The following is a 24,853-nucleotide window of genomic DNA, read 5'->3' on the forward strand; positions in this document are numbered from 1 at the left end:
TGCAGGCAGCAATGTCTGTGTAAGCTGGGCCCTACTTGTGTGATCTTCCACGTAATTGCACACTTCTTTCCTTAACCTCTTGACTCCTCTCTACTCTTCGGATTTCTGTTCTTGCGTCTACTACAAGGACTCTATTTTAAATGTCCAACAGGTTTGTTTGTTGCTGTGCACAGCTCCAAAAGGTGATGATTCGAAACAAACCTGTTGGACTTTAACCTGGTGTTGTAAGACTTCTTACTGTGCCCAACCCAGTCCAACGGCGGCATCTCCATATCAAATTTTAAATGTGTTTCTTTTCATACTGGTTCCAGGTCAAACGTTGTGATGTCACATGGGCCAGTACTTTTTTTATTATCTGAAAGTTAGAAGTGATCCCTTTACAATTAATACAATCTCTTAAACAAGGGTCTTTAAACATTTTTGAAGCAATTGCAGATTCCCCAAACATTCTAAAGTAATTACAAATCTTCTTTACTATTAATGCTCCTGGGTCAAACAGCTTTGTGTGAAATGGTATTCACTGTATTCTTGCTTCTTCCTATTTTAGGGGCTGGTTTAGCACAGTAGGTTAAACAGCTGGCTTGTAATGCAGAACAAGGCAGTAGTGCAGGTTTAATTCCCGTACCAGCCTCCCTGAACTGGTGCCGGAATGTGGCGACTAGGGGCTTTTCACAGTAACCTCATTGAAGTCTACTTGTGACAATAAGTGATTATTATTATTATTATTTTGCCTTTCAGATAAAACTGTGTCAATATTTGCTGCTTGCCTAGAAAATGACAATCCTGTAGTTCAGACTATAGGTGCTTCAGCACTTTGGGCTTTACTTCATAACTACCAAAAGGTGAGTGTGCCATTTGAGTTCTCTGCATTGTGATATCAGGGGCTGGATTCTCCACACGTCGGAATCGTGTCGGTGCCGGGGCGGGAGAATCCGTTTTTGCACACAAAATCGGGACCAGTGCCGGTTTTGCTATTCTCCACCACGCCAAGTATCCACCGTCTCAGGCCATTGCCTGAGGCCCGCCCCGCTATTTTCCATTCCCAACTGGCCGAATTCCTGAGCAGGTGGTTCTAACATGGTCCTGCCGGTCAGGAACCTCGCATGGCGGCTGAGGACTCAGTCCAGGGCTGCCACAGTCGGGGAGGGCCGATCGGAGAGCAGGGGAAGCTTCATTCGGGACTGGGGCTATGTCTGCGGACGGTCTGGGGCGGGCGAGCAGCTGATGCGCGGCACTATTTTGGCGGGCTGAGTTCGCCATGGAGCATGGTGCGGCCGCTGGCGGCTGCTGCCGTGCACATGCGCGGCCTCTGACCCGGAAGTGTGGGGGGCCGTATTGGCAGCTAGAACTGCAAGCTCTACGACAGCTGCCTGCTAGCTCCCTGGAAAACGGGAATCTGTGGTCTTTTGACGCCAGTATTCCTGCCATAAAAGACCACAGTTTTCACGATGGCGTGGGACATAGTCCCAAAAACGGAGAATCCAGCCTCACAGCGTCAGCTTGAATTCAATCGTGCTGTAATGCATCTCCTGACTGAAAAGTGCACCATGTAACATTTATTTTTAAAATTAACACTTTCCCATCATTGTTCACTTTCTCCAAAAGACTAATGCCAAAGGAAACAGCTGTATCACAAATCAGATTTAAACCCAAACAGCCATGTATTTCACACAGCTCAAGGATATGAAATGGGTGAAATTAACTGATAAATACATAACAAAGAAATTTACACTTGTCAGAATTATATGGCACGATCCCACATATGAGTATTGCACGCTGATAACTTCAACTGACAGCATGCTCTTTACATATACCCTGCAGACAGGATTGGAGGAAAATAGGTACTAAGTGGGATATTTATATCGGCTGCTCTGAAATCTACATCCTTGTATTGCAAAGCGGTGTTAGGTTTTTACTCTTGTATATTATCTGGGAATCCTGAACCCCTTCTGAATGAGATTTAGATTTAGAACAGTACAGCACAGAACAGGCCCTTCAGCCCTCGATGCTGTGCCGAGCAATGATCACCCTACTTAAACCCACGTAACCCGTATACCCGTAACCCAACAATCCCCCCCATTAACCTTACACTACGGGCAATTTAGCATGGCCAATCCACCTAACCCGCACATCTTTGGACTGTGGGAGGAAACCGGAGCACCCGGAGGAAACCCACACACACACAGGGAGGACGTGCAGACTCCACACAGACAGTGACCCAGCCGGGAATCGAACCTGGGACCCTGGAGCTGTGAAGCATTGATGCTAACCACCATGCTACCGTGAGGCCCCGTGAGACCCATCAAAAGATGTGCCTTTTGAAGAAGATTGAGAAGGTTGAAGAGTCATTGAGCCAATGTAATAAATTGCAGCCACATGTTAGCGATTTCCCCCACCAGCAACACATGAATGGAGGATTTGAATCCAAGTCTCATTATGTCGATTCACATGTTTGTTAATCGTAATGCCACTTTCCTGAAAATCTCCCTCTCCTTTTATCTCGCATAAATGTATTTTTGAAATGAATTACTTTACATGTGTCATTATCTGCGTCTGTTTGTTTTAAGGGAGATTTTTTCACAGTATATGCATTAGTTTATTATCTTGTCAGTGTATTTTTAAGCAAATTGACATTCAAAATAATGGAGTGGAAAGTTTGGAGATCAGTTGTTTAAGTATTTAATTTTCTATTATTTAAATGTATGCATACATAATATCACCCAATGCGCGTAGTGACATATGACCTACTGGCTACCATGTGCCGTGTTTACCCACTGTTTTAACAAAAGTACGGTGTTGAAATTGATCACATCAGTAAAAGACCGTGTGTTAGCAATACTTAAGATTGAGTGGGAGACAAAACAGATTTACAATGTGTAATATATTTAAAAAAATAATGAAGTGCAAATGTGCGTGAAAAATGTGGAAGCCGAACAGAGCGAGGATGAATTAAAAAGCATTAGGGAATGAGAAAGAACCAAATAGGTAGATATGCAAAGAGGAAAAAGGGTTTTAGATTTGTGTGTAAAGAAAGCCACAAGTGAGATTTCATTTTGTATTGTGAAATATTTAAGCATAGTTTTACATTTCACCCACAAGGTAGCACCTTCAACAACCTGTTAAGACAATAAAACAAATATAGTCTTTTGTTAGCACTCAGAACAAACCACATTATTTTGCACCTCTCCTGTAATTAACTGACCTTGTGGAGATTATTTTCAGTTCATCATTGTTGCCCTAGTTGACTGGGTTCTTGCAGTAAAAATGTTGATTTTCACATCATCAATTTGAGGTAAATGTTGCTTACAGGCCAAAGTTACACTGAAAAACCCATCAATCAAGAGGAGAGTGGATGAAGCCTATCCAACAGTCAAAAAGTGTAAGTACTGACGCATATGTAATATTTACATGTTGTACATCCAGCAAAGAAGTGGTTTATTTTTCAAACCTTTGCAAGAATTGATTAATTTTGTATGTTTATTTTTTTAAAGTGGGTAATTTAGAATTTGATTTAATTGCCAGCTCCTGACAGACTGCTTGCTGCAGGAGTTTGGCTTTCAATTGAACATCACAGATGATGGTGCTGGACGTGTCCATAGAAATAGCAATTACGATGTTAGAACTTTTTTGTTTATATTCTCATCAGCCAATGAGGCTCATCAAAAAAAACCAAATTCAACACCTGTCAAAAGACCAAATTAAATTACATATTTGGCAGCTTTTTTTATAACCTAGGCTACATATTAGCTGAGTATTTATGTATGTTGTTTTTGAACTCTGGTACCTCAAATTTATATTAATGATAAAGAAAAGCGTACCAATGTTTTAAGGAGGCATTTTTCTGAAAATCTGTCAGCAGGAAAATATGGTAGCAAATGATTGAATGGACTGGATTATGTGACCATATGCTCAGGGGTCGTTTCGTCAATCTACAGTTTCAAAACCAACCTGTAGATTGTGAATTCCGGTTGACTCTGGTGGCGTTATGTAGGGGGAAGACGTGCACAAGATGGCTCCCGCTAGAGTACTGCAGTTTTTGCCCTTTTCTTGTAGTTAAAGGGGGCATCTTCTTTTGAAAACCCACATAATTAATGGGATAAGGATCTGGAGGAAAAAGCAAACAGTAGAAGTTCATCAACGGAATCTGAGCCCACCAGAGCTCATCGGCAGAAAAGATGGCGGAGGTAGCCTCTGGTGCTCCACCCACTCCACTAACGGCCAAGTACCTTGACGAAAGAATTCAATAAGCACTGTCGGGTTGTGTCGCCGGACTTCCACAAATCGATGGAGGAAGCCTTGGCCCCATCCGAGTAGCTCTGGAGAAGACCAACAAAACTGCGAGCTACGATAAAAGACATGGAGGTGTCCCTTTTAAAACATAATGATCAGATTTCCTCCCTCAAGCGGAGATGTCTCTGGTGGCTGAGGCGAATAAGTCGCTAAAGGCCAAGTTGAATGATTTAGAGGATCGATCCAGGAGGCAAAATGTTTGAATCGTGGGGCTGTCAGAGGGCATGGAAGGCCCAATGCCCACAGAGTAATTTGTGGAGATGTTCAGGAAGATGGTGGGGAAAGGGGGATTCATATCCTCATCTGAGTTGAATCGGGCCCACCTACATTCTGGCAGAGGCCCCACCCTGAGGATTGACCACATGTGGCAATAGTGAAGTTTCTTAGCTTCAAAGAGAAAGAACGGGTTCTGAGATGGGCAAGGGAGCATGATTATAAATGGGCAGGCCATGCCATCAGGTTTTACCAAGACATGGGAGCAGAGCTGGTGAAGAAGAGGGCTGTGTTCAACAAAATGGTGGATAGGTCTCTGTTCCTTCTGTGGTGGCAGTTGGTTACTCAGTAATTGTGATATTTGGCGCTAGAGTCAGGTCCCTCAAGTGTCCGCCATGGAGATTGGACACTGCATTATTAGTGGGCAAGAAATTTTGTGAATGCATGTCCACCGCCATTGAGGAATATGTACAATTTAATAAAACTGAGTCAATCTCACCGTCTACACTGTGGGAAGCCCTTAAGGCAGCCTTTGGGGGAGGAGGGGATTATTACCTCCGACAAAACACACATGGTGAAGGCAGTTAGGGATTGTTTTATCGGATCTATAAATAGATCAAAGCCTCTGGCTGAGGGATCGTTCATAACTGACTTTTCTACAGATTATCCATCCCAGCTGTGGAGGGATCAGAGGGGCCAGGAGTTGGAATCCCTGTTAGTTCCAGAGGAAATGGTGAAATGCAATGATTGATGCAAATTGGTAAAGCCCCTAGCCCAGACAGTTTTCCCATTGAATGTTATAAGAACTTTGCGGAGCAGTTGCCACCTTTAATAGTGGCTATGTTTAATGATTCCTTATCCGGGGCTCGTTGCCCTCTACCCTCACAAAAGCTTCTATCTCCTTGATTCTCAAGATGGACAAAGACCCAACAAAGTGCGTGTCATAGAATAAAGAAAATTATAACACGGAGCAGGCCCATAGGCCCTCCAAGCCTGCGCCGACCATGCTGCCGTCTAACCTAAATACTTCTACTCTTCCGGGGTCCATATCGCTCTATTCATATCCTGTTCATTTATTTGTCAAGGCGCCCCTTAAACGTCACTATCATACCTGCTTCCACCACTTCCTCCGGCAGCAAGTCCAGGCACCCACTACTCCCTGTGTAAAAAAAACTTCCCTCGCACATCTGTAAACTTTGCCTCTCGCGCCTTAAACCTATGTCCACTAGTAATTGACTCTTCCACCCTGGGAAAAAGCTTCTGAATATCCTCCCTGTTGATGCCCCTGATCATTTGTAGACTTCTATTAGGTCACCTCTCAATCTCCCTCGTTCTAGTGAGAACAAACCAAATTCATCTAATCTCTCCTCATAGCTAATGCCCTCCATTCTGGGCAGAATCCTGGTAAACCTCTTCTGTAGCTTCTCCAAAGCCTCCACATCTTTCTGGTAGTGTGACGACCAGAATTGAACACACTCTCTCTCTTTCTTCCAAGTGTGGCCTGACTCAGGTTCTATACAGCTGCAGCATGCAACTGCATACAGACCTATTTCATTCTTGCAGACGTTAGGTTGCTTGTTCTAGTGCTGGTACTGTGTCCGGAGCCCTGGCTCCCAGAGGTGATCTCGGAGCACCAAACTGGCTTCATTCAGGGTCAGCTATTGTCGGCGATTATACATTGTCTGCTAAATGTTGTCCTTTTCCGCTCCTCAGTATCCGATCAGTAGGTGATTGTTTCCCTAGATGCCGAAAAGGCATTTTATAGAATAGAGTGGGAATATATTTTTGAGATTCTTGGATTTGGACTCAAGTCTATCACTTGGATTCAATTATTGTATAGGGTCCTCACTGCGATACAAGTTGTACTTGGACGAGAGCGAATGCTTTCCGGTCAACCCCCCCCCCCCCCCCCCCCCCCCCCCCCCCGCCAAGACCAGCTTTCATTGTCTGGGGGTCCCACAGTTGAGCCTCGCTTCATAAATTAAATTATAGCAACCTGGTTGATGGTGTCACATACGACTTACATGGGATAACCTCCCCCTATCCTCAACAGGCTGAGTTAAGACTATTCAAGTCAATGTACCTCTGAGATTTTTATTTCTTTTTCAATGTCTTTCCATTTTTCTCCCCAAGTCCTTTTTCGTCAAAGTCAATAAATTAATCTCCTCCTTTATTTGAGTGGGTAAGACTCCAAGGATCCGTGGGGCTCTGCTCCAAAGGGATAGGCAGTCAGGGGTCTTGGCTCCACCCAATTTACTGTTTTAGTTTTGAGCAGCCAATATCAGGTGGGTATTGTTGTGGTTCAGTGATCCTGGTTCCGTATGGGGACAAAAGGAAGCAAACTCCTCCTTGGTTTCTAGCCTTGGTGCAATAGTTACCAGAAACATACCTTTTCTGGTAGGATTTTTTCCTGAACCAAGTGGTAGTGTCCACCTTGAGAATCTGCAAGCATTTTAGGCAGCATTTTAAGCTCTGTTCTATGTCTCCACTAGACCCCATTTGCCGGAACCACCTTTTTCTGCCAGTGGGTTTGGACGTTTTAAGTCATGGGAGGGTAAGGGTTTGGAGACCTAAGATTTGCAAGCTTTAAGGAGCTGACGGAGAAATTTCAACTGCCTGGTTGCAGTCTTTTCAAATACTTCCATATTCGCTCAAGGCTTTTCCCTCCCTTCCCCGACACACACTCTCCCCAGTTGAAGAGGGGTGTGTCTTTGACCCAGCCTGGTGGAGGGACTAGTTTGGACATATCCTTTCAGCAAAGTCAGCTGCAGATGAGTGAGGTGAGGGCGAAATGGGAGGGTGAATTGGGTTCCATTCTGGGTGATGAGGTATGGAGTGAGGCCCTTCACCGGATCAACTCCACATCTTCATTTGCTCAGCTATGTCTGATCCAATCCAAGGTGGTGCACGAGTGCATCTGACTAAAGCGAGGAAGAGTGGATTTATCTCTGGTCAGAGGTGAGGTGCGAGCATTGCCCTCGGGGGGCCAGCTAACTGCACTCACATGTTCTGGTCTTGTCCCACGTTGGTAAGCTTTTGGGCTCTTTAACACCATGTCGGAAATACTCAATATTGATTTGGATCCATGTCCGCTGGTGGCCATTTGTATGGTACCATACTTAGAACATAGAACAGTACAGCACAGAACAGGCCCTTCGGCCCTCAATGTTGTGCCGAGCCATGATCACCCTACTCAAACCCACGTATCCACCGTATACCCGTAACCCAACAACCCCCCCTTAACCTTACTTTTTTATTAGGACACTACGGGCAATTTAGCATGGCCAATCCACCTAACCCGCACATCTTTGGACTGTGGGAGGAAACTGGAGCACCCAGAGGAAACCCACGCACACAGGGGGAGGACGTGCAGACTCCACACAGACAGTGACCCAGCCGGGAATCGAACCTGGGACCCTGGAGCTGTGAAGCATTTATGCTAACCACCATGCTACCCTGCTGCCCTTGCCGGTGCTTCATATGGGAGTGAAGGCGGTGTCCTCACCTTCGCCTCGTTAATGGCCCAGAGACGAGTTCTGCTTGGCTGGAGGTCTCCTACTCCGCCTGGTGGTATCAGCCCCACAACCCAAAGATGTGCAGGGTAGGTAGATTGGCCGCACTAAATTGCACCTTATTCGGAAACTGTTTTTAAAAAGATTGTGAATTCCAGCTCAACCCTGGACACCTACATTCATAGAATCCCTGCAGTGCAGAAGGAGGCCATTCAGCGAATCGGGCTGCACCAACCCTGCATATGAGCACTCTGCCCATTTTACAAGTGATTACCCTTACCTATCCTCATAATCGAACCTGAACATCCCCAGACATTAAGGGGCAATTTAGCATGGCCAATCCACCTAACACGCACATCTTTGGACTGTAGGAGGAAACCGGAGCACCCGGCCAAAACCCAAGCAGACACAGGGAGAAAGTGAAAACTCCACACTGACAGTCACCTGAGGCCGGAATTGACCCCGGGTCTCTGGCGCTGTGAGGCAACAGTGCTAACCACTGTGTCCCCATAACAAATTTCAAGTGACAAATTATATCTCATAAAAAGAATATTTAAACCTTGTGGTGTGAATTGTGGCAAACTCCTATTCATAGTTAAACACTGGAATCTTTTTGGAAATTAATGTTAAATAATTTGACAGTTACTCAAGTTTTTGTTCCGCATCGTTTGAAATTGTGATATGTACACCAAACCAATTATACCGTTATTGATCATTTGGTCATTGAGCGTGAGTTGTTAGCATGAGCTGGCTATTTGTATGAAAACTGATTTTGCTTCTTATATATTGTTTTCTAGGTATGCTTCAAGGTCCTCTGCATATTTATCTTTTGAAGTGCCTGGAAAACCTAGCAGTCCAGCTGAACAGTTAGCATGCCCTGCTAACGTGGATGTTTTATTGCGGAGTGAGATTTTGCCTGCCTGTAAATCATGTGTATATTTCATTGAAATTCTAATATATTTTCTGTAATAAAAATGTTGTGATTAGTTTATATTGGTCAGTATTACTTTGATTTTCTTTTAAAACTATATACCAATATTAATTGAGATAAATGGGCACTCTCTGGTGATCCTAAACCAGATAGGCCACAAAGAACTCAGCGGATGGGGTGGAGGCCATTATTGTTGACTCAAGGACCTGCCATCACCCCACCCCCACTCCACCCAATACCCATGATGTCACAAGGCCATAGCTGCGGCTGCTGGCCACTCCATGGAGGGATTGTTCCTTCAGGATCATGTCCAGGCATCTGCAGCCACTTTTTAAAAAAAATCAAATGAAGCCATTTACATGCCCTTCAACCCTGCCGTTCTCTCTCCAGACATTAAAGCCAGATGAGTCAAGGACATTCAGCCTCTGATCTTCGGGTAAGCATTCTCCAAGGCGGCCTTCAGGATGCACGACAATTCAGAATCGCCGAGCAGAAACTGACAGCCAAGTTCCGCACGTATGAGTACGGCCTCAGCCGGGACCTTGGATTGATGTCTCACTACATTTAACCCTCCACCATCTGGCCTGGGCTTGCAAAATCCTACCAACTGTCCTGGCTTGAGACAATTCACACCACTTTAACCTGTGATTATCCCTCTCTCCAATCGCACCGTCTGGACCTGTAAAGATCTAATTACCTGCAAAGACTTGCATTCAAAGTATCACCTTGCATCATTGGCTTTGTCTATTTCTGTGTTTGTGTAACCTACCTCTTCACTTACCTGATGAAGGAGCTGTGCTCCGAAAGCTAGTGATTCCAAACAAACCTGTTGGACTTTAACCTGGTGTTGTAAGACTTTGTACTGTGCCCACATCGTGTTCAAATCAGCAGGTCCCAACTCGAACAGTGGGGCCATTGTCTAGTTCAGTTTCTGTAGACAAAGTGTCTGTGGCAAGCCACCACCTCCGGGAGCTGACCTCACTTGTCTGTGTCCGTGGAGCTAAAACAAACGTTATTTTTAAAAGTTCAGTATGAGCCTGAGCAGCATCTTCAGTGAAAACCCTTCTCGGTAGCCCCATCTTCTTAGCATTAAACTCTGCCAACAGGACTCCTCCACAACCAGCTTCCATTCATTAATATGAAAGGTTACATGAGTAAAAGTGATGCAATGTAAATGATGCATTGGCTTATAAATGTTGCTGTAAATGAATAAGATCCTCATGCTGCATTTTATATCAGACAGTAAAGCCAGGTGTGTTTTTCATTGGGACATGAAATTAATCCGCTGCATATTTAGCACTAACGGTGTGATGATTTTTTTTGCTATAAAATTATGATCTACAATGTAGCATAGCAGCCACTCTACTGTGACCGGGTCCTTTCTGAAATAACTCATCCTTCAATGTACTGTTCACATCAATGCCGTAGATGCAACTGTGTTGTTAACCTGCAGCCAGGATGCAAGATAAATATCACATTTCTCCAGTAGCATTGACTCCAAAGTACGAGTTAAGCTGTGCAACATAACAAAGATCACATTGGTCTGGTAGGTCGCAGATACGTTTTGGTATAAGAATCATCATTTGCAGAAACCTTGGGAGCTATTTTGGTGGTTTATAGTGACACACTTTTGTAACTATGTGGGATTGATCTTGGTTTAAGGTAATGTCATAAACGATTGACCATATAACCAATAATACCCTGTAAACCCATATAGCTGCGAGGCACCACAAACACCGTTTACAACGTGTGCTGGTAAGGTATTGAAATAAAGCACTGGAGAAAGCAAATGTGGACATCCATATAGTACTGTGCATTTTATATATTCTGTGGCCATTAGTATTACGATAGGGAAGATTTTGCTGAATTATTGGCGTTCACTGTTGTTACTTCTCTGAAATGAGCTGCTACCTCAGGGCATTGGGCACATGCAAATTAGCATGGACATCCTGAAATTGCAGCCTAGTTTATAGAATTATAGAATTTACAGTGCAGAAGGAGGCCATTCAGCCCATCAAGTCTGCACCGGCTTTTGGAAAGAGCACCCTACCCAAGGTCAACAACTCCACCCTATCCCCATAACCCAGTAACCCCACCCAATAAGGGCAATTTATCATGGCCAATCCACCTAACCTGCACATCTTTGGACTGTGGGAGGAAACCGGAGCACCCGGAGGTAACCCACGCACACACGGGGAGGATGTGCAGACTCCGCACAGACAGTGACCCAAGCCGGAATCGAACCTGGGACCCTGGAGCTGTGAAGCGATTGTGCTATCCACAATGCTACCGTGCTGCCCTTCAATAGGGCTCCGTAACAGGCGGCGCTTTGGACCCCTCCAGAGCTGGCGATCACCGAAATCAATGAAAATACCACCTTTAGAACATAGAACGATACAGTGCAGTACAGGCCCTTCGGCCCTCGATGTTGCACCGACATGGAAAAAAAAACTAAAGGCCATCTAACCTACACTATGCCCTTATCATCCATATGCTTATCCAATAAATTTTTAAATGCCCTCAATGTTGGCGAGTTCACTACTGTTGCAGGTAGGGCATTCCACGGCCTCACCACTCTTTGCGTAAAAAACCCACCTCTGACCTCTGTCCTATATCTTTCCCACACTAAATTACCATTGAAAATGTTGTATCTTGTTCAAGTAGGTATAACTGGGTTTTTACTGGTGTAAGGATCCTCCTGTATAATCCCTGTTTGTTCCTCTTTCCTCATTTTAATTTCCGTCAACCTGTTCGCTATTGCCATTTTTTGTCTATAGATGGTTAATGCCTTTAAGAGCAAGCAGCTTATCTTTAGTTTACAAACAGGAAACACCAGCATGATGTGTGGTTTGGCCTGACATCAGTGATATCACATCTTGATGGACTTGGCTGGTGGCCAATGAGCTGTTTTAAACTGCCGGGCCTTTGCTGATACTAGAAGCTGATTGGTGCTGACCGTTCTGGAATGTTCTGCAGAGCTAGGAAGATTTCATCTTGCTTTCATTTTAATAAACCCAGCAGGAGTACAACACCTTGGCTGGAGCTCTCTCCAGGGAAATTGATCTAGCCAGCTTTTCCTCTCTATCCAGCATGAGTGTTTAATTCCCGAAGAGAGAACTGATTGGAACTCTTTTTTAGGTTTCATTCCCTGAGATGTTAACAGACCTCTCAAAAATCTCAAGAAACTGTTTCTCTGATGCGCTGTTTTTACTCAGTAGTGCTCGGGGATACTGGTGAGTCTGGAAACCAGTTAAGTTTAAGCCACACGCTGAGGTTGGGTCGAAGGTGAGACAGAGATCAAACTGGCCTGAGGCTGTTCTTCGAGTGAAGGCCAAGGGTAATAAAGACTAAAGTGACTCCCCTGGAGGAAACCCTTCAGCCTGGGTGTTCTGAATGAATTCTCCTGCCAGAAGAACCTAATTAGCAATCCATCCAGTGGGTTTCAATCACTCTACATCCTGGGAGGACAGCCTGCTGCAACGGAAGCAAGGATACTCAGCTCTCTCTTTTCATATTAATCCTTATTATTTTACCCCTTTCCCCCTCTCCTGTGTGTGTTTGGGTGGTGGGCTGAATGGTAAAAGGAGGAGGAGAGATTAGCTGGCGTCATTCTGTTACAATTATTGCATGTTTCAAATTTATTTTTGTTATAAATAAACAATTATAGTGTTTAAACTTACAAATCTGCTGCCTGTAAGTCATTGCAGTAGTCGAGAGGTAAAGATTGCAGAAATTTTATGCAAATTATTGGTTAATTCACTTGTGTTGGCACTCCGAGTCTTGTGGGACTGGAATTGACCGTGACGTGCCCAGGATGTGTAGCCACCGAAGCTGGCCACTTTCCGACATAAAATGGAACATTGAGTTGCATGAGGGGAAAATTGGACAATGACAGAGAGGCAAGCAGGTTGCAGAACCTCTCTGTGGATTCTGTCTGTGAAGAAACCAGACAGCATAGAAACTAACAAGCTGCGCATATTAATTGAGCGATTCCCGGTGATTCCCAGGCACAATGGACACAACAATTAGAAGAGATTGAAACATTCTATAGCAGGTCAGACATCCTGGTGCCAGTGGAGTCTGAAACAAAAGGACACAAACAAGGTAGAAAGAACCGCCCAGTGATCGAGGAACAGCCCCGTTATTGGGGAAATTCAAATCAATCGATTGGGAAGAGACCCAATTGATTGCATGTTTATAGAGGGTCCGCCCAGATGGGCGCGAAACCCAAAACAGTATAAGACAGAGACCCCGACCCCAGATCTCTCTCTTAGCCAGCCCTCCTCGCTCTTAGCCAGCCCTACGCTCTCTTAGCCGGCCCTCCCAGCAGAACACCTTTGCAGCAGCTCTCCAGGAACTTGGACGTGAGAAGGAGAGGCCTGGCCAATTGCTACACTGACAAGTAAGTGTCATACAACGCACGCTACGAGAGTAGACACACCTGACCCCTTTAGTCCACACCAACTGGAAGCCTGCGGATCCAGGACAAAGCAAGAGGCCATTGTTCCCTGATCCGGCAGTTCCCTTATTCCAGATAAGTATTGGCCTGGTAGTGGTAGGAACAGTTTAGTCTTAGTATTATGTGCATGAGTAGTAAATAACTAATAATAAACGTGTATTGTTTGAACGTACTAACTAGTGTGTTGAGTCATTGATCTGAACTTGGACTTGAATCTTGTGGCGGTATCAAAAGGATACCTGGCGACTCTAGAGCTAAGGAATAAAACAGAGCCAATTGAGTGTAAAGCACACTCACCCAGAACGAGCAACAGATGTCGTAATGATGGAGACTGATAAAAGTTTGAACAACAGTACTTGCATTTGCAAAATAATTTCACAAAAATGAAAAGCTGGCAAATTACTTATTAGTATATTTTTTAGACTATATTTTGATGGTGTTTTCCCAGTATTTTAGCTTCTGCGTTCACCTTGTGTGTATTTCACAATCCGTAAATTGTCCAAATTGTTTAAAAGCAAATTTATTTTCGTGCTAGTTTCCTGTCTAAGAAAATATTTAACCCTATTGGCTACAGGGCAGCATGATGGCACAGTGGTTATCATTGCTGCCTCACTGCGCCCCAGGGATCCGGGTTCTGACCTCGGGTAACTGTCTGTGTGGAGTTTGCACATTCTCCCCATGTCTGCATGGGTTTCCTCAAGGACTCCGGTTTCCTCCCACAGTCCAACGGTGTGCAGGTTAGGTTGATTGACCATGCTAAGTTGCAGAAATAGGGTGAGGTATGGGCCTCGGTAGGGGGTCTTTCAAAGGGACAGTGCAGACTTGATGGACCAAACTCCTCTTTCTGCACTAGGGATTCTATAATTCTATGACTTGGATGGCCTGATGCCAATGTGACAGCTCTATCCTGTTAATGTCCAGTAAAGGCACTGCAATCTGTTGTAGAACTGTTGTATGGTGGTAGAGCTAGGATTTCCACCAGAGTGATCATGAGATTCTTCAAGTGAGATTTACTTCATGGTCAGCAACGAGTATCCTTTACTGCCAACTGCAAAATCCCACCCATTTGTATTTACAGCACAGAAACACCCAGTGCTCCACATCGTAGCTAGTTCCACATTCTAATCACTGACTTGGTCTTGAAAAGCATGCATCGGAATTGGTCCTCGAAAATCATCAGAATGGCCACATCACCACCAGAAATTCATTCCGTAAAAATGCACTTAAGTGGGCCAAATCAAACCTTGGGTCCAACAAAGATTTCAGAGCAACAATGGAAATGATTTATGCAATAAATACCTAGTGTTGCAGCAGAAGATCAAGATCACTCAAAAGTGCAGAAAGACCTTGATGCCAAAATGCCCCCATTTACAGTGATTCATCATTAAAGAATGGCAAAAACATGAGTAACCATTGCGTCACATCATCAACATGGATTAAATGTCCATGAATTTCGATGTGCCCAGAAACCGAACTGGGGAGTGGAAATGTTGGAAAATGGCTCTCGTGAAAATCTTCCATAATGAGCAGACAGGGTATCCAGTGATTCCATGGCTGACAGAACAAAATTAAAGCCTATGGTCATTTTCAAGTGTAAAGCTATGATGAAAATTAAGTTCCCTGTCGGAGATTTTGTGCAAGGCCAAGGCTACATTCGGATGGAGTGAGGTTAGACATCGATAATTGTAGAATAGGTGGCCTATGCAAATAACTCAGCTTATTAATGTGAGGCATGTTCAGATCCCAATGAGGTCAAATTGTAAGTTACCCTCGGAGGTCTGCAGTCCGTAGTTCAACCATTGGATGTGTGTGTACCACAGCAAGACATTCATGGATCATGATCTTGCCAAATGATTGAGATGGATGGTTGATGGAGAAAAAAAATCCTTTCCAAAGAGTGGAGATATGTGTGCTGCCCCGCTTGATGTTTTGTGTGGTTTTATAACAAATTGTCATCAGAACGTTCATAAAATGTAGAATATACAATTCAGTGGGTGGAGAGGAAGATGATTTGTTGTGGAGGAATGATTTTGAAACTGAACGTGCAAATTGTACCAGCCTCCCCGTGTGGCGACTAGGGGCTTTTCACAGTAACTTCATTGAAGCCTACTTGTGATAATAAGTGATTTTCATTTAATTTCAGAGTGTGATCCTTAATGATGATGACATTGGCAAAGTGACTCCAAATGAATTTGGTGAGCATTGGTGAATCTGACAGCTTTTAAAACCTTTTTATTGTGGTTGAAGGTATCCTTGCAGAATTAATTCATTCACCAAGGCATGTCACAGATTTAATTTGAATTACCAGTTGTGCCACATTTCAAAATCTCAATCATCTACATCAACATGTTCACCTTTTATGCTCTGAGTATAAGTCACCGCTTTTTTTAAGAAAATATTTTTTCAGAGCTTGAAAGGTCGACTTGTACACTGTTAACTGCGGTGAGAATGTTATGACCCAAAATAACACAAACCAAACGTAATGTTTTTAAAAGAAAGCATTTAAAAGACAGGAATAATATTCAAAATATTCTTTCCCTTCCAGAAGCTCAAACTCGTTGCTCACTCCATAAGGGTGAGCAGAGCCTTCAGTGCAATCCTCATTTAACAGCCAGCAAGTGGGCAGCACGGTAGCACATTGGTTAGCACAGTTGCTTCACAGCTCCAGGGTCACAAGTTCGATTACCAGCTTGGGTCACTGTCTGTGCGAAGTGTGCATGTTCTCCCCGTGTGAGAGGATTTCCTCCGGGTGCTCCGGTTTCCTCCCACAGTCCAAAGATGTGCAGGTTAGATGGATTGGCCATGCTAAATCGTCCTTGGTGTCCAAAAAGGTTAGGAGGGGTTACTGGGTTACAGGGATAAAGAAGATAGGGTGGAGGCGTGGGGCTTAACTCGGGTGCTGTTTCCAAGGGCCGGTGCAGACTTGATGGGCCGAATGGCCTCCTTCTGCACTGTAAATTCTATGAAGCCGCACCAGGAAACCTTACCATTCATTATGACATATTGAAAATAATGCATTGTGCAATCTGGCAACATGCATACCCACCTAATTTCCCCAGACCTTGTACCATTGGCTGGAGGATCCCCTCCCCCCATGTTTTGCGAGTCAACCAAATATAGCTTTGTTCAATTTTCAGTAATCACTGTTTGGCTGTGCTGTTTAACCTTTAGGTGCTGGTTTGAAATCTAATTCTTTGCCCCTGGCTTTGAATTTCCTTACCGCTGCTGCTTTTTCATCAGGCACTTGTGGTCTGTCAAGTGGTTTGAGAAATAGATTTAGCATTCATATGTTTTTACTGAGTGCCCTATGGTGAAGGTGAGCAGTTTTCATCCACAATAAAATTCCAAACAACCAAGTTTACACACGAGACAAGACGCACTCTATAAAGGATTGGAAGAATAGAAGTTTCAATGTCGCCATTTACTTTTATGCACGTGTTAATTAACCTATTATTTTTTTTTAAAGGTTTAGCTTCTGTGTAAAAACAGTGGACAGAATAATATATGCATATATGAATGTTTAACATGATCTTCAGTGACGAGTTTCTTTGATGAGTAATCAGCATCCTTCAAGTTTAGGTTCATGGTGATTTGATCATCGTTTATAACATAATGAAATACCTCCATAGTGCTGGTCGGTTAGACCTGTTAAAAGGCTATTGAGCTGAAGCAATCATCATATTCCTGTACCCACAGATGTCACCAGACCTGCTGAATATTTCCAGTATTGATATTGTTTCAGCTGAGTAGGATAGAAGGGCCGGAGACCACCTTTGCAAGTCATGTAAGGGCAGAACTAGTTTGGAGTTAGTAGCTAATTATTTTCTCCGAGAATGGTAAACCTCTGGAACGGTTGTCAGCTTATGTGCTGAACATTGATTTGCAGCATCCTGGCAGCCAAGAGTTTGTTGTATTTCTGGCTTGGGCAATCAGGGCTAAGATACTCCTCCTCAACTAGTTTAGATAATCTAAGATGTACAAAGTGGAATTTTCCAGGCTACGTTTTCCCAGATTTTACACGAAGGATGAGCTTACCATCACGTGGCCTTCCTTCACAAACTAGCCAGTTACCAAACATGGCCATAACAAGCTCATTCCAGGTCCATTGTTTAAAGTGACTTAATCAAGATGGTCTGCAAGGCCCTCCTTTCGCAGCCTGGGTCCATGGCTTGACGTGATTGAGTTTTATGGCTTGGTCCTCACCCACCTGAATAATGAGCACAGTAAGAAGTCTTACAACACCAGGTTAAAGTCCAACAGGTTTGTTTCAAACACGAGCTTTCGGAGCACGGCTCCTTCTTCAGGTGAATGGAAAGGCTTGTTCCAGAAATGTTTATATAGACACAGTCAGAGATGCCCCGGAATGCGAGCACCTGCAGGCAATCAAATCATCAAAGATGCAGAGAGAGAGGTAACTCCAGGTTAAAGAGGTGTGAATTGTCCCAAGCCAGTTCAGTCGGTAGGCCTCTGCACGTCCAGGCTTGTTGGTGGGGGCCGAATGTAATGCGACATGAATCCCAGATCCCGGTTGAGTCCGCATTCATGCGTGCGGAACTTAGCTATAACTTAGTTCCGCACGCATGAATGCGGACTCAACCGGGATCTGGGATTCATGTCGCATTACATTCGGCCCCCACCAACAAGCCTGGACTTGCAGAGGCCTACCGACTGAACTGGCTTGGGACAATTCACACCTCTTTAACCTGGAGTTACCTCTCTCTCTGCATCTTTGATGATTTGATTGCCTGCAGGTGCTCGCATTCCGGGGCATCTCTGACTGTGTCTATATATGATGTGGAGATGCCGGCGTTGGACTGGGGTGAGCACAGTAAGAAGTCTTACAACACCAGGTTAAAGTCCAACAGGTTTGTTTCAAACACGAGCTTTCGGAGCACGGCTCCTTCTTCAGGTGAATTCTTCAGCATTCACCTGAAGAAGGAGCCGTGCTCCGAAAGCTCGTGTTTGAAACAAACCTGTTGGACTTTAACCTGGTGTTGTAAGACTTCTTACTGTGTCTATATAAACATTTCTGGAACAAGCCTTTCCATTCACCTGAAGAAGGAGCCGTGCTCCGAAAGCTCGTGTTTGAAACAAACCTGTTGGACTTTAACCTGGTGTTGTAAGACTTCTTACTGTGCTCACCCCAGTCCAACGCCGGCATCTCCACATCCTGAATAATGAGATTATGTCTGACTGTCTTTGAATACTTCAGGAGAAAGCAATTCACACTCATTCAAGCTTATTGTCCTGGGTGGGCAAAACGCAGACAGACTATCTCAGTTCTGATAGCTTTATATATTATCAGGTGTAATTATGTAAATATATGGCTATTTTGAGAGACTAGTCTTTGTCAAAACTTATTCTATGGCTTCAGCCCACTCAATAAGCAAGGTTTTTTTTTAATACAATTTTTTTTTATATACAAACTAAGATTTCCTTCAAACAGCAAAGAATATAGGCAGCTAAGGACAAAAGACAAACGAGAAAGATCGGGCAGTCCCAACAAAATCAAACAATTAATTCTTGCCCGCAAAGTGGAAAGCCTTGCAAGTCTGCAATTGGGCTCCAGCCACATTAGAACGCACACCAGATGAATCTACGCATGCAAAGAATGAGCATCTTCCATAACGAAGCAAAACCAACTACGACAAAGGCCCATAACTTCCTGGCTCCCCAGTGTGGGTTTGGGGGGGAATACCCCAAAAATGCGCTGTGGAATCCCTCTTGGAAGTTCCCAGAGAAGGGTTGACCTGGCAATTGTCCAGAAGGGCAAACCTTCCCTGGACAATTGTGCTGCCCTAAGAACCATTCGACAAAGTGATATCTTTTGGATTGTTCTGCCAGGTTTGCACTCATAGTTACTCTGAAAGAGAAGGAATAAAAGCAATTTTAACTTCAGCATAACTATTTTAAAGACACAGACTGAGCCTCACACGGGATACCCCTTGGCCCTCACCCCCTCGAACCACAGGGGACCTCCCCACACCCCTCCAACGAAGCACCTCCTCCCGGGCCCAACCCCACCCCAGCCCGATCACGCTCCCAACCCAGGATTTCCAAATCCCTCCCCTGACCTGGACAACCCCCCCCCCCACACACACACACACACACACACACACACCGTCCCCTGACCTGTAATCCTCCGCTTCTCTTTCCCCATCCATGTCCAATTCCCCACCCCCACCCCCATGGCTGAACCCCCACAAGCCATTTGATTGCCTTAGAAACTTACATCCTTCCTTTCAAAGGGATATTTAAGGACACCTGCTTTACGGCAGCTATTGCTGTAAAAGGGGGCATGTACTCCCTCACTCCACTCCCTTTACACTTTGCCATTGGAGTCAGGGACGCACTTCGCTGTCTGAGTCTCACGCGGCCTGCGTAAGGAAGATCGGGCGAGATGAGGACTTTAAGCTTTAATTGCAGGTACGTTGATGTGAAGTGGCAATCCACCATGATGGCTACTCTGGGGAAGTTACCGCCCAAAGTACTTTAATCAATAGTGTAACCTTAAAACACTGTTGGAGAATTAACTCGAGAGTTGCTGGGTGAATAGTGATAAAAGAAAAGAGAAAAATATTTGCATTTATACAACATTTCTTACCACCACCGGACATCTCCAGTGTGGTCACTATTGGAATGAAGGAATGTGTTATTGTGATGAGATAATGTGTTTTTTGTGATATTGATTGGGGGATGAGTATTAACCAGGGCTTATTCAACCTGCAGTTTATAGAGATGAAAACATCAAAACATTGTCGTCATTAAATGTGTTCTGGAACGTCAGCAGTCTGCAGACTGAGGAAAGGTTACATTCTATAACTTACATGTAAAATATTTTCCATTTTACTGTTGCACTCTGAACATGTGACATGATTGTCTAATTCAAAATATGCCAAAAAATGTTGTTACATAACCTCAGTCTATCTATATATTTCCAGTCGTCACTGGACTAGTAATCCCGAGACCGAGGCTACTGCACATATGGTGGAATTTAAACTCAGTAAAATATCTGGAATTTCATAGAATTTGCAGTGCAGAAGGAGGCTATTCAGCCCATCGAGTCTGCACCGACTCTTGGAAAGAGCACCCACTTAAGCCCATACCTCCCTATCCCCGTAAACCAGTAACCCCGCCTTAGCTAAAGGCAGTTTAGCGTGGCCAATCCACCTTTCCCGCACATCTTTGGACTGTGGGAGGAAACCGGAACACCCGGACGAAACCCACGCAGACATGGGGAGAACGTGCAGACTCCGCACAGACAGTGACCCAAGCCAGGAATCGAACCTGGGACCCTGGAGCTGTGAAGCAACTGTGCTAACCACTATGCTACCGTGCTGCCCATAATCTAATTAAAAGTCTAACGATGACCATGAAACGATTGGTTCAGTCATGTCCTTTAGGGAAGGAAATCTGCACTCCTTACCTGGTCTGGCCTACATGTGACTCCAGACCCACAGCTAAGTAGTTGACTCTTAGATGCCCTCTGCAATGGCCGAGCAAGCTGTTGTGTTATGCTTCTTCAGGTAGCATAAGCCGCTTCCTTGATGTATACTCTGACAAAGGAAGGTTCAGACTTGGAAATAGGTTTAACACATTTATTGAACAGTTAACAATTTTCCAACTTGAGTTCAACTCTCCTGCTAATCTTGCTATAGTAACTCAATCTAGCTAACCAGTCTGCTCTAATCCATGTGGTGGGTGTGATGCTTCCTGATCTGCCCCTGTCTCTCTGAGTGTCACCTGTGGAAAAGAGAGAAAGGGCATGTGTGCCCTGTCCTTTTATTTGAGTAGCCCCCCTTGTGGTAGTGACACCTCTGGGTGTGTCTTGACTGCCCATTGGTCATGTCCTATCTTACTAACCTATTGGTTGGATGTCTGTGTGTCATGATGCCTCTGGTGCTCCCGCTAGTGTTTATTTAGTTCTAGTGTATCTACATTAACCCCTTGTGTATTCACAGTAATGCATATCACCACACAAGCCACTCAGTTGTATTCAACCACTACGAAGAAAACATTAAAAAATTAAACTGGGCAAGTCGCGTAGTGGTTAGCACTGGGACTGCGGCGCTGAGGACCCGGGTTTGAATCCCAGCCCTGGGTCACTGTCCATGTGGAGTTTGCACATTCTCCCCATGTCTGCGTAGGTTTCACCCCCACAACCCGAAAATGTGCAGGTTCGGTGGATTGGCCATGCTAAATTACCCCTTAATTGGAAAAGAAAAATAATTGGCTACTCTAAATTTATTTAAAAAAAGAATTAAACTGGACAGACCACCCAGTATTCACCTAAGTACTGGAAATGACAATGGCAAATGCAGCCCTTTTGACCTTGCAAAGTCTTCCTTAATGACATCTGAGTACTTGTGCCAATACTGAGAGAGCTATCTCACAAATTATTTAAGCAACAGCCTGGCATAAGTTCTATTCATAGAATCGTACCTTACCGATAATGTCCCAGAAATCGCTATTACTATTCCTGGGTATGTCCTGTCTCACCATCATATTGTGTGGTACTACTACCATGCTAAATGGGACAGACTTTGAACAGTTCCAGCAAGTGATGACTGGGTGCTATGAGTGCTCAGCAGCAGCAGAATTGTACGCAACCACTATCTTCAATCACCTGAACCAGCATATCTCCCACTACCATTACCACCAAGCCAGGGGATCAACCCTGGTTCAATGAAGAGTACAGGACAGCATGCTGAGACCAACACCATGCATACCGAGAAATTAGGTGTCAACCTGGTGAAGCTACAACATAAGACTACTTGGATTCGACTTCCGGGCGGCGAGCGAGGAGGTCGCAGGGAGAGGGGCTCCCGCAAGCGCCAGACAAGAAACCCCCCCCGACAGGCCGGACGGCGGAAGAGGAGAAGCGGCAGCGGAGGAGAAGCGGCAGCGGAGGAGGAGCGGCGGCGTCGGAGAGGCGGAGGCGGAGAGGCGGCGCAGAGGAGCGGCGGCGACAGGGGGGCCCAGCAGCGGCAGGTCCAACCCCTCTCCCTCCCCCCCCACGCGGGCCAGGAGCGGTGCGGCAGCGGTGGACCCTCTTCTCTCTTCCCCCCCCCCCCCCCCCCAGACGCGGGCCGGGAGCGGTGCGGCAGTGGCGGGCCCTCTTCTCTCTCCCCCCCCCCCTCAGACGCGGGCCGGGAGCAGTGCGGCAGCGGCGGGCCCTCTTCTCTCTCCCCCCCCCCCCCCCCCCCCCCCCCAGACGCGGGCCGGGAGCAGTGCGGCAGCGGCGGGCCCTCTTCTCTCTCCGCCCCCCCCCCCCAGACGCGGGCCGGGAGCGGTGCGGCAGGCCCTCTTTTCTCCCCCCCCCCCCCCCCAACCAGCAGCGGGGACCCCCCCCCAAACCAGCAGCGGGGACCCCCCCCCAACCAGCAGCGGGGACCCCCCCCCCCAACCAGCAGCGGGGACACCCCCCCGCAACCAGCAGCGGGGACACCCCCCCCCAACCAGCAGCGGGGACACCCCCCCCCCAACCAGCAGCGGGGACACCCCCCCCCCCCCCCCTTACCGGCAGCGACCACCGGCCCACTCGCCCCTCCCCCCCCCAACTGCAGTGACCACCACGTGGCAAGGACAAAGGGACTCTCTCTCTCTCTCTCTCCTGGGCGAGTGGGGAGAGAAAACAAAAGAAAAAAAAGAGACTTATATTTCTGTTTTTAAAAAAAAAAAACCCCAAAAGAAAACTGGTAAAGAGAAAAGGGGTAAAATAAAGGGGTAAAGGAAAGAAGGGGGGAAATAAATTTTTATTTTAAAAAAAACAAAATATATATATATATATATATATATATATAATAATAAATAAAATAAAAATAGGGTGCGGAAAAGGGGGAAAAGAAGAACAAGGAGAGAAGAAAAGATGAAGGGGGAGAAAAAAAAAATGCCAGAAGGGAGCCAGGAGAAAGGGGGCACCGGAAGTAGACGGGGCAAAGGGCAAACCAGCTTGGGCAAACGAGTCAACACGCGAAGCAGCGGGAAGGATGTATCACCGCATCCAAAAGAGCTGGACGGGCGGGCAACCTCTCCCCTGGGGTTAGAGGGGGGCGTGAATTGGAAGGAAGCCTTTGCCGAGGTGGTGAGGGAGCAGCTGCAGGCAATCAAGGCAGAGTTAAAAGCAGACGCAGAGGCCGCAGCACAGGCAGCAGTGACCAGGGCCATGTCATGGGTGCAGCAGGCTCTGACCAGATTGGAGGAGAAAGTGGATGCCCAAGGGAAGATACTGGAAGCCCAGGGGGCAACCATTAAAGAGCTGGAGAAGGCAGCGACTGACGTGAGCAACCGGGTCATGTCCCTGGAGAGGGAAATGGCGAAACTGAGTGCAACACAGGGGAGCCTGAAGGGCAGGGTAGACGATCAGGAGAACAGCTCGAGAAGGCAAAGTATTAGGATAGTGGGCCTGCCAGAGGGGATCGAGGGTAGAAATCCCACAACATTCGTGGCTGCGATGCTGGGCTCCTTAGTGGGGCGGGAAACTTTTCCCACCCCACCGGAAATGGACAGAGCTCATCGGTCACTGCGCCCGAAGCCCAAGGAAGGGGAAAAACCGAGAGCAGTTATAACCAAACTGCACCGGTACCGGGATAGGGAGACAATCCTGCGCTGGGCCAAGGAGAATAGAGCCTTCAAATGGAACGGGCACGCCATCCGAATCTACGAGGATCTTGGAGCGGACATAGCTAAGAGACGGGCGGAGTTCAACAGAGCGAAAGCAGCTCTCTACAAGAACAAAGTACGTTTTGGTATGCTGTACCCAGCAAAACTCTGGGTCACATACCAAAACAAGGAATATTTCTTTACAGCCCCTGCCGAGGCGAATAGATTTGTCGAGGAGCACGGGCTGGAAAAACGCCATGGGAAGTAGGGACGAGGGGCCCATGGCAAGGAGAAACGTCATGCCGACGGGGGGGTGGGGAGGGGCGAGGCAAGGCCAGCCCCCTCCCCCCTGGCAGGAACACCCAGAACGAAAAACAACCCAATGCCCAAGGGCCCGCTCCAGGTGGGAGGCCAGGCCCCGACACGAGGGAACGGGAGTACTGGAGAGGGGAGAGGAGAAGCGGGACAGCAACCTCCGAGAGGGGAGCCACCGTGCTAGCAGGAAAGCTAGCGACGGGGGCGCGCAACAGAGCAGGGCCGCAGCGCACCCCCAACAGGGGGGAAGGCGCCAGGCAGGGGAGGGGGGGGGGATCACCCATCAAAGGTGGGAGAGCAAATGGGGACAGGAATGGGGGAGAGAGGGGCAATGGAGGGGTATACAGGGGAGGGGGGAAAAGGGATAGAGCGGGGGGGGGGGCACTCGGGGGGCGAGAGACCAGGGAGGGGAAATGCAGGGACGAAGGGACAAAAGAGGCCAGAAAGGGAATAGGGCCACAAAGTGCCACGGACAAGGGCTCGAAACAGGGAACCGCTGCAAGCACCCACCCAGTACGGTCTGTGGGTGAA

The 24,853-nt window shown here is 46.2% G+C and overlaps 2 protein-coding genes across 4 annotated transcripts in view; both read left to right on the forward strand.

Moving 5' to 3' along the window:
• rttn (rotatin) overlaps nt 1–9,006 on the forward strand; it is a 229,033-nt gene extending 220,027 nt beyond the window's left edge. For all 3 annotated transcript variants that reach the window (XM_038810072.1, XM_038810073.1, XM_038810074.1), the window contains exons 47-49: nt 739–842; nt 3,310–3,379; nt 8,813–9,006. In XM_038810072.1, the coding sequence (XP_038666000.1) occupies nt 739–842; nt 3,310–3,379; nt 8,813–8,886 (248 nt within the window). In that variant the 3' untranslated portion in view covers nt 8,887–9,006. The remainder of the gene's footprint in view (nt 1–738; nt 843–3,309; nt 3,380–8,812) is intronic.
• Nucleotides 9,007–19,767: 10,761 nt separating this feature from the next.
• The window catches only part of cd226 (CD226 molecule), a 108,878-nt gene continuing 103,792 nt past the window's right edge, over nt 19,768–24,853 (forward strand). The window contains exon 1 of the mRNA XM_038810078.1: nt 19,768–19,831. The gene's annotated coding sequence lies outside the window, so the exon portion shown is untranslated. The remainder of the gene's footprint in view (nt 19,832–24,853) is intronic.

The sequence above is a fragment of the Scyliorhinus canicula genome, chromosome 10 (genome assembly GCF_902713615.1).
Source record: "Scyliorhinus canicula chromosome 10, sScyCan1.1, whole genome shotgun sequence".
In the NCBI taxonomy this organism is placed as follows: domain Eukaryota; kingdom Metazoa; phylum Chordata; class Chondrichthyes; order Carcharhiniformes; family Scyliorhinidae; genus Scyliorhinus; species Scyliorhinus canicula.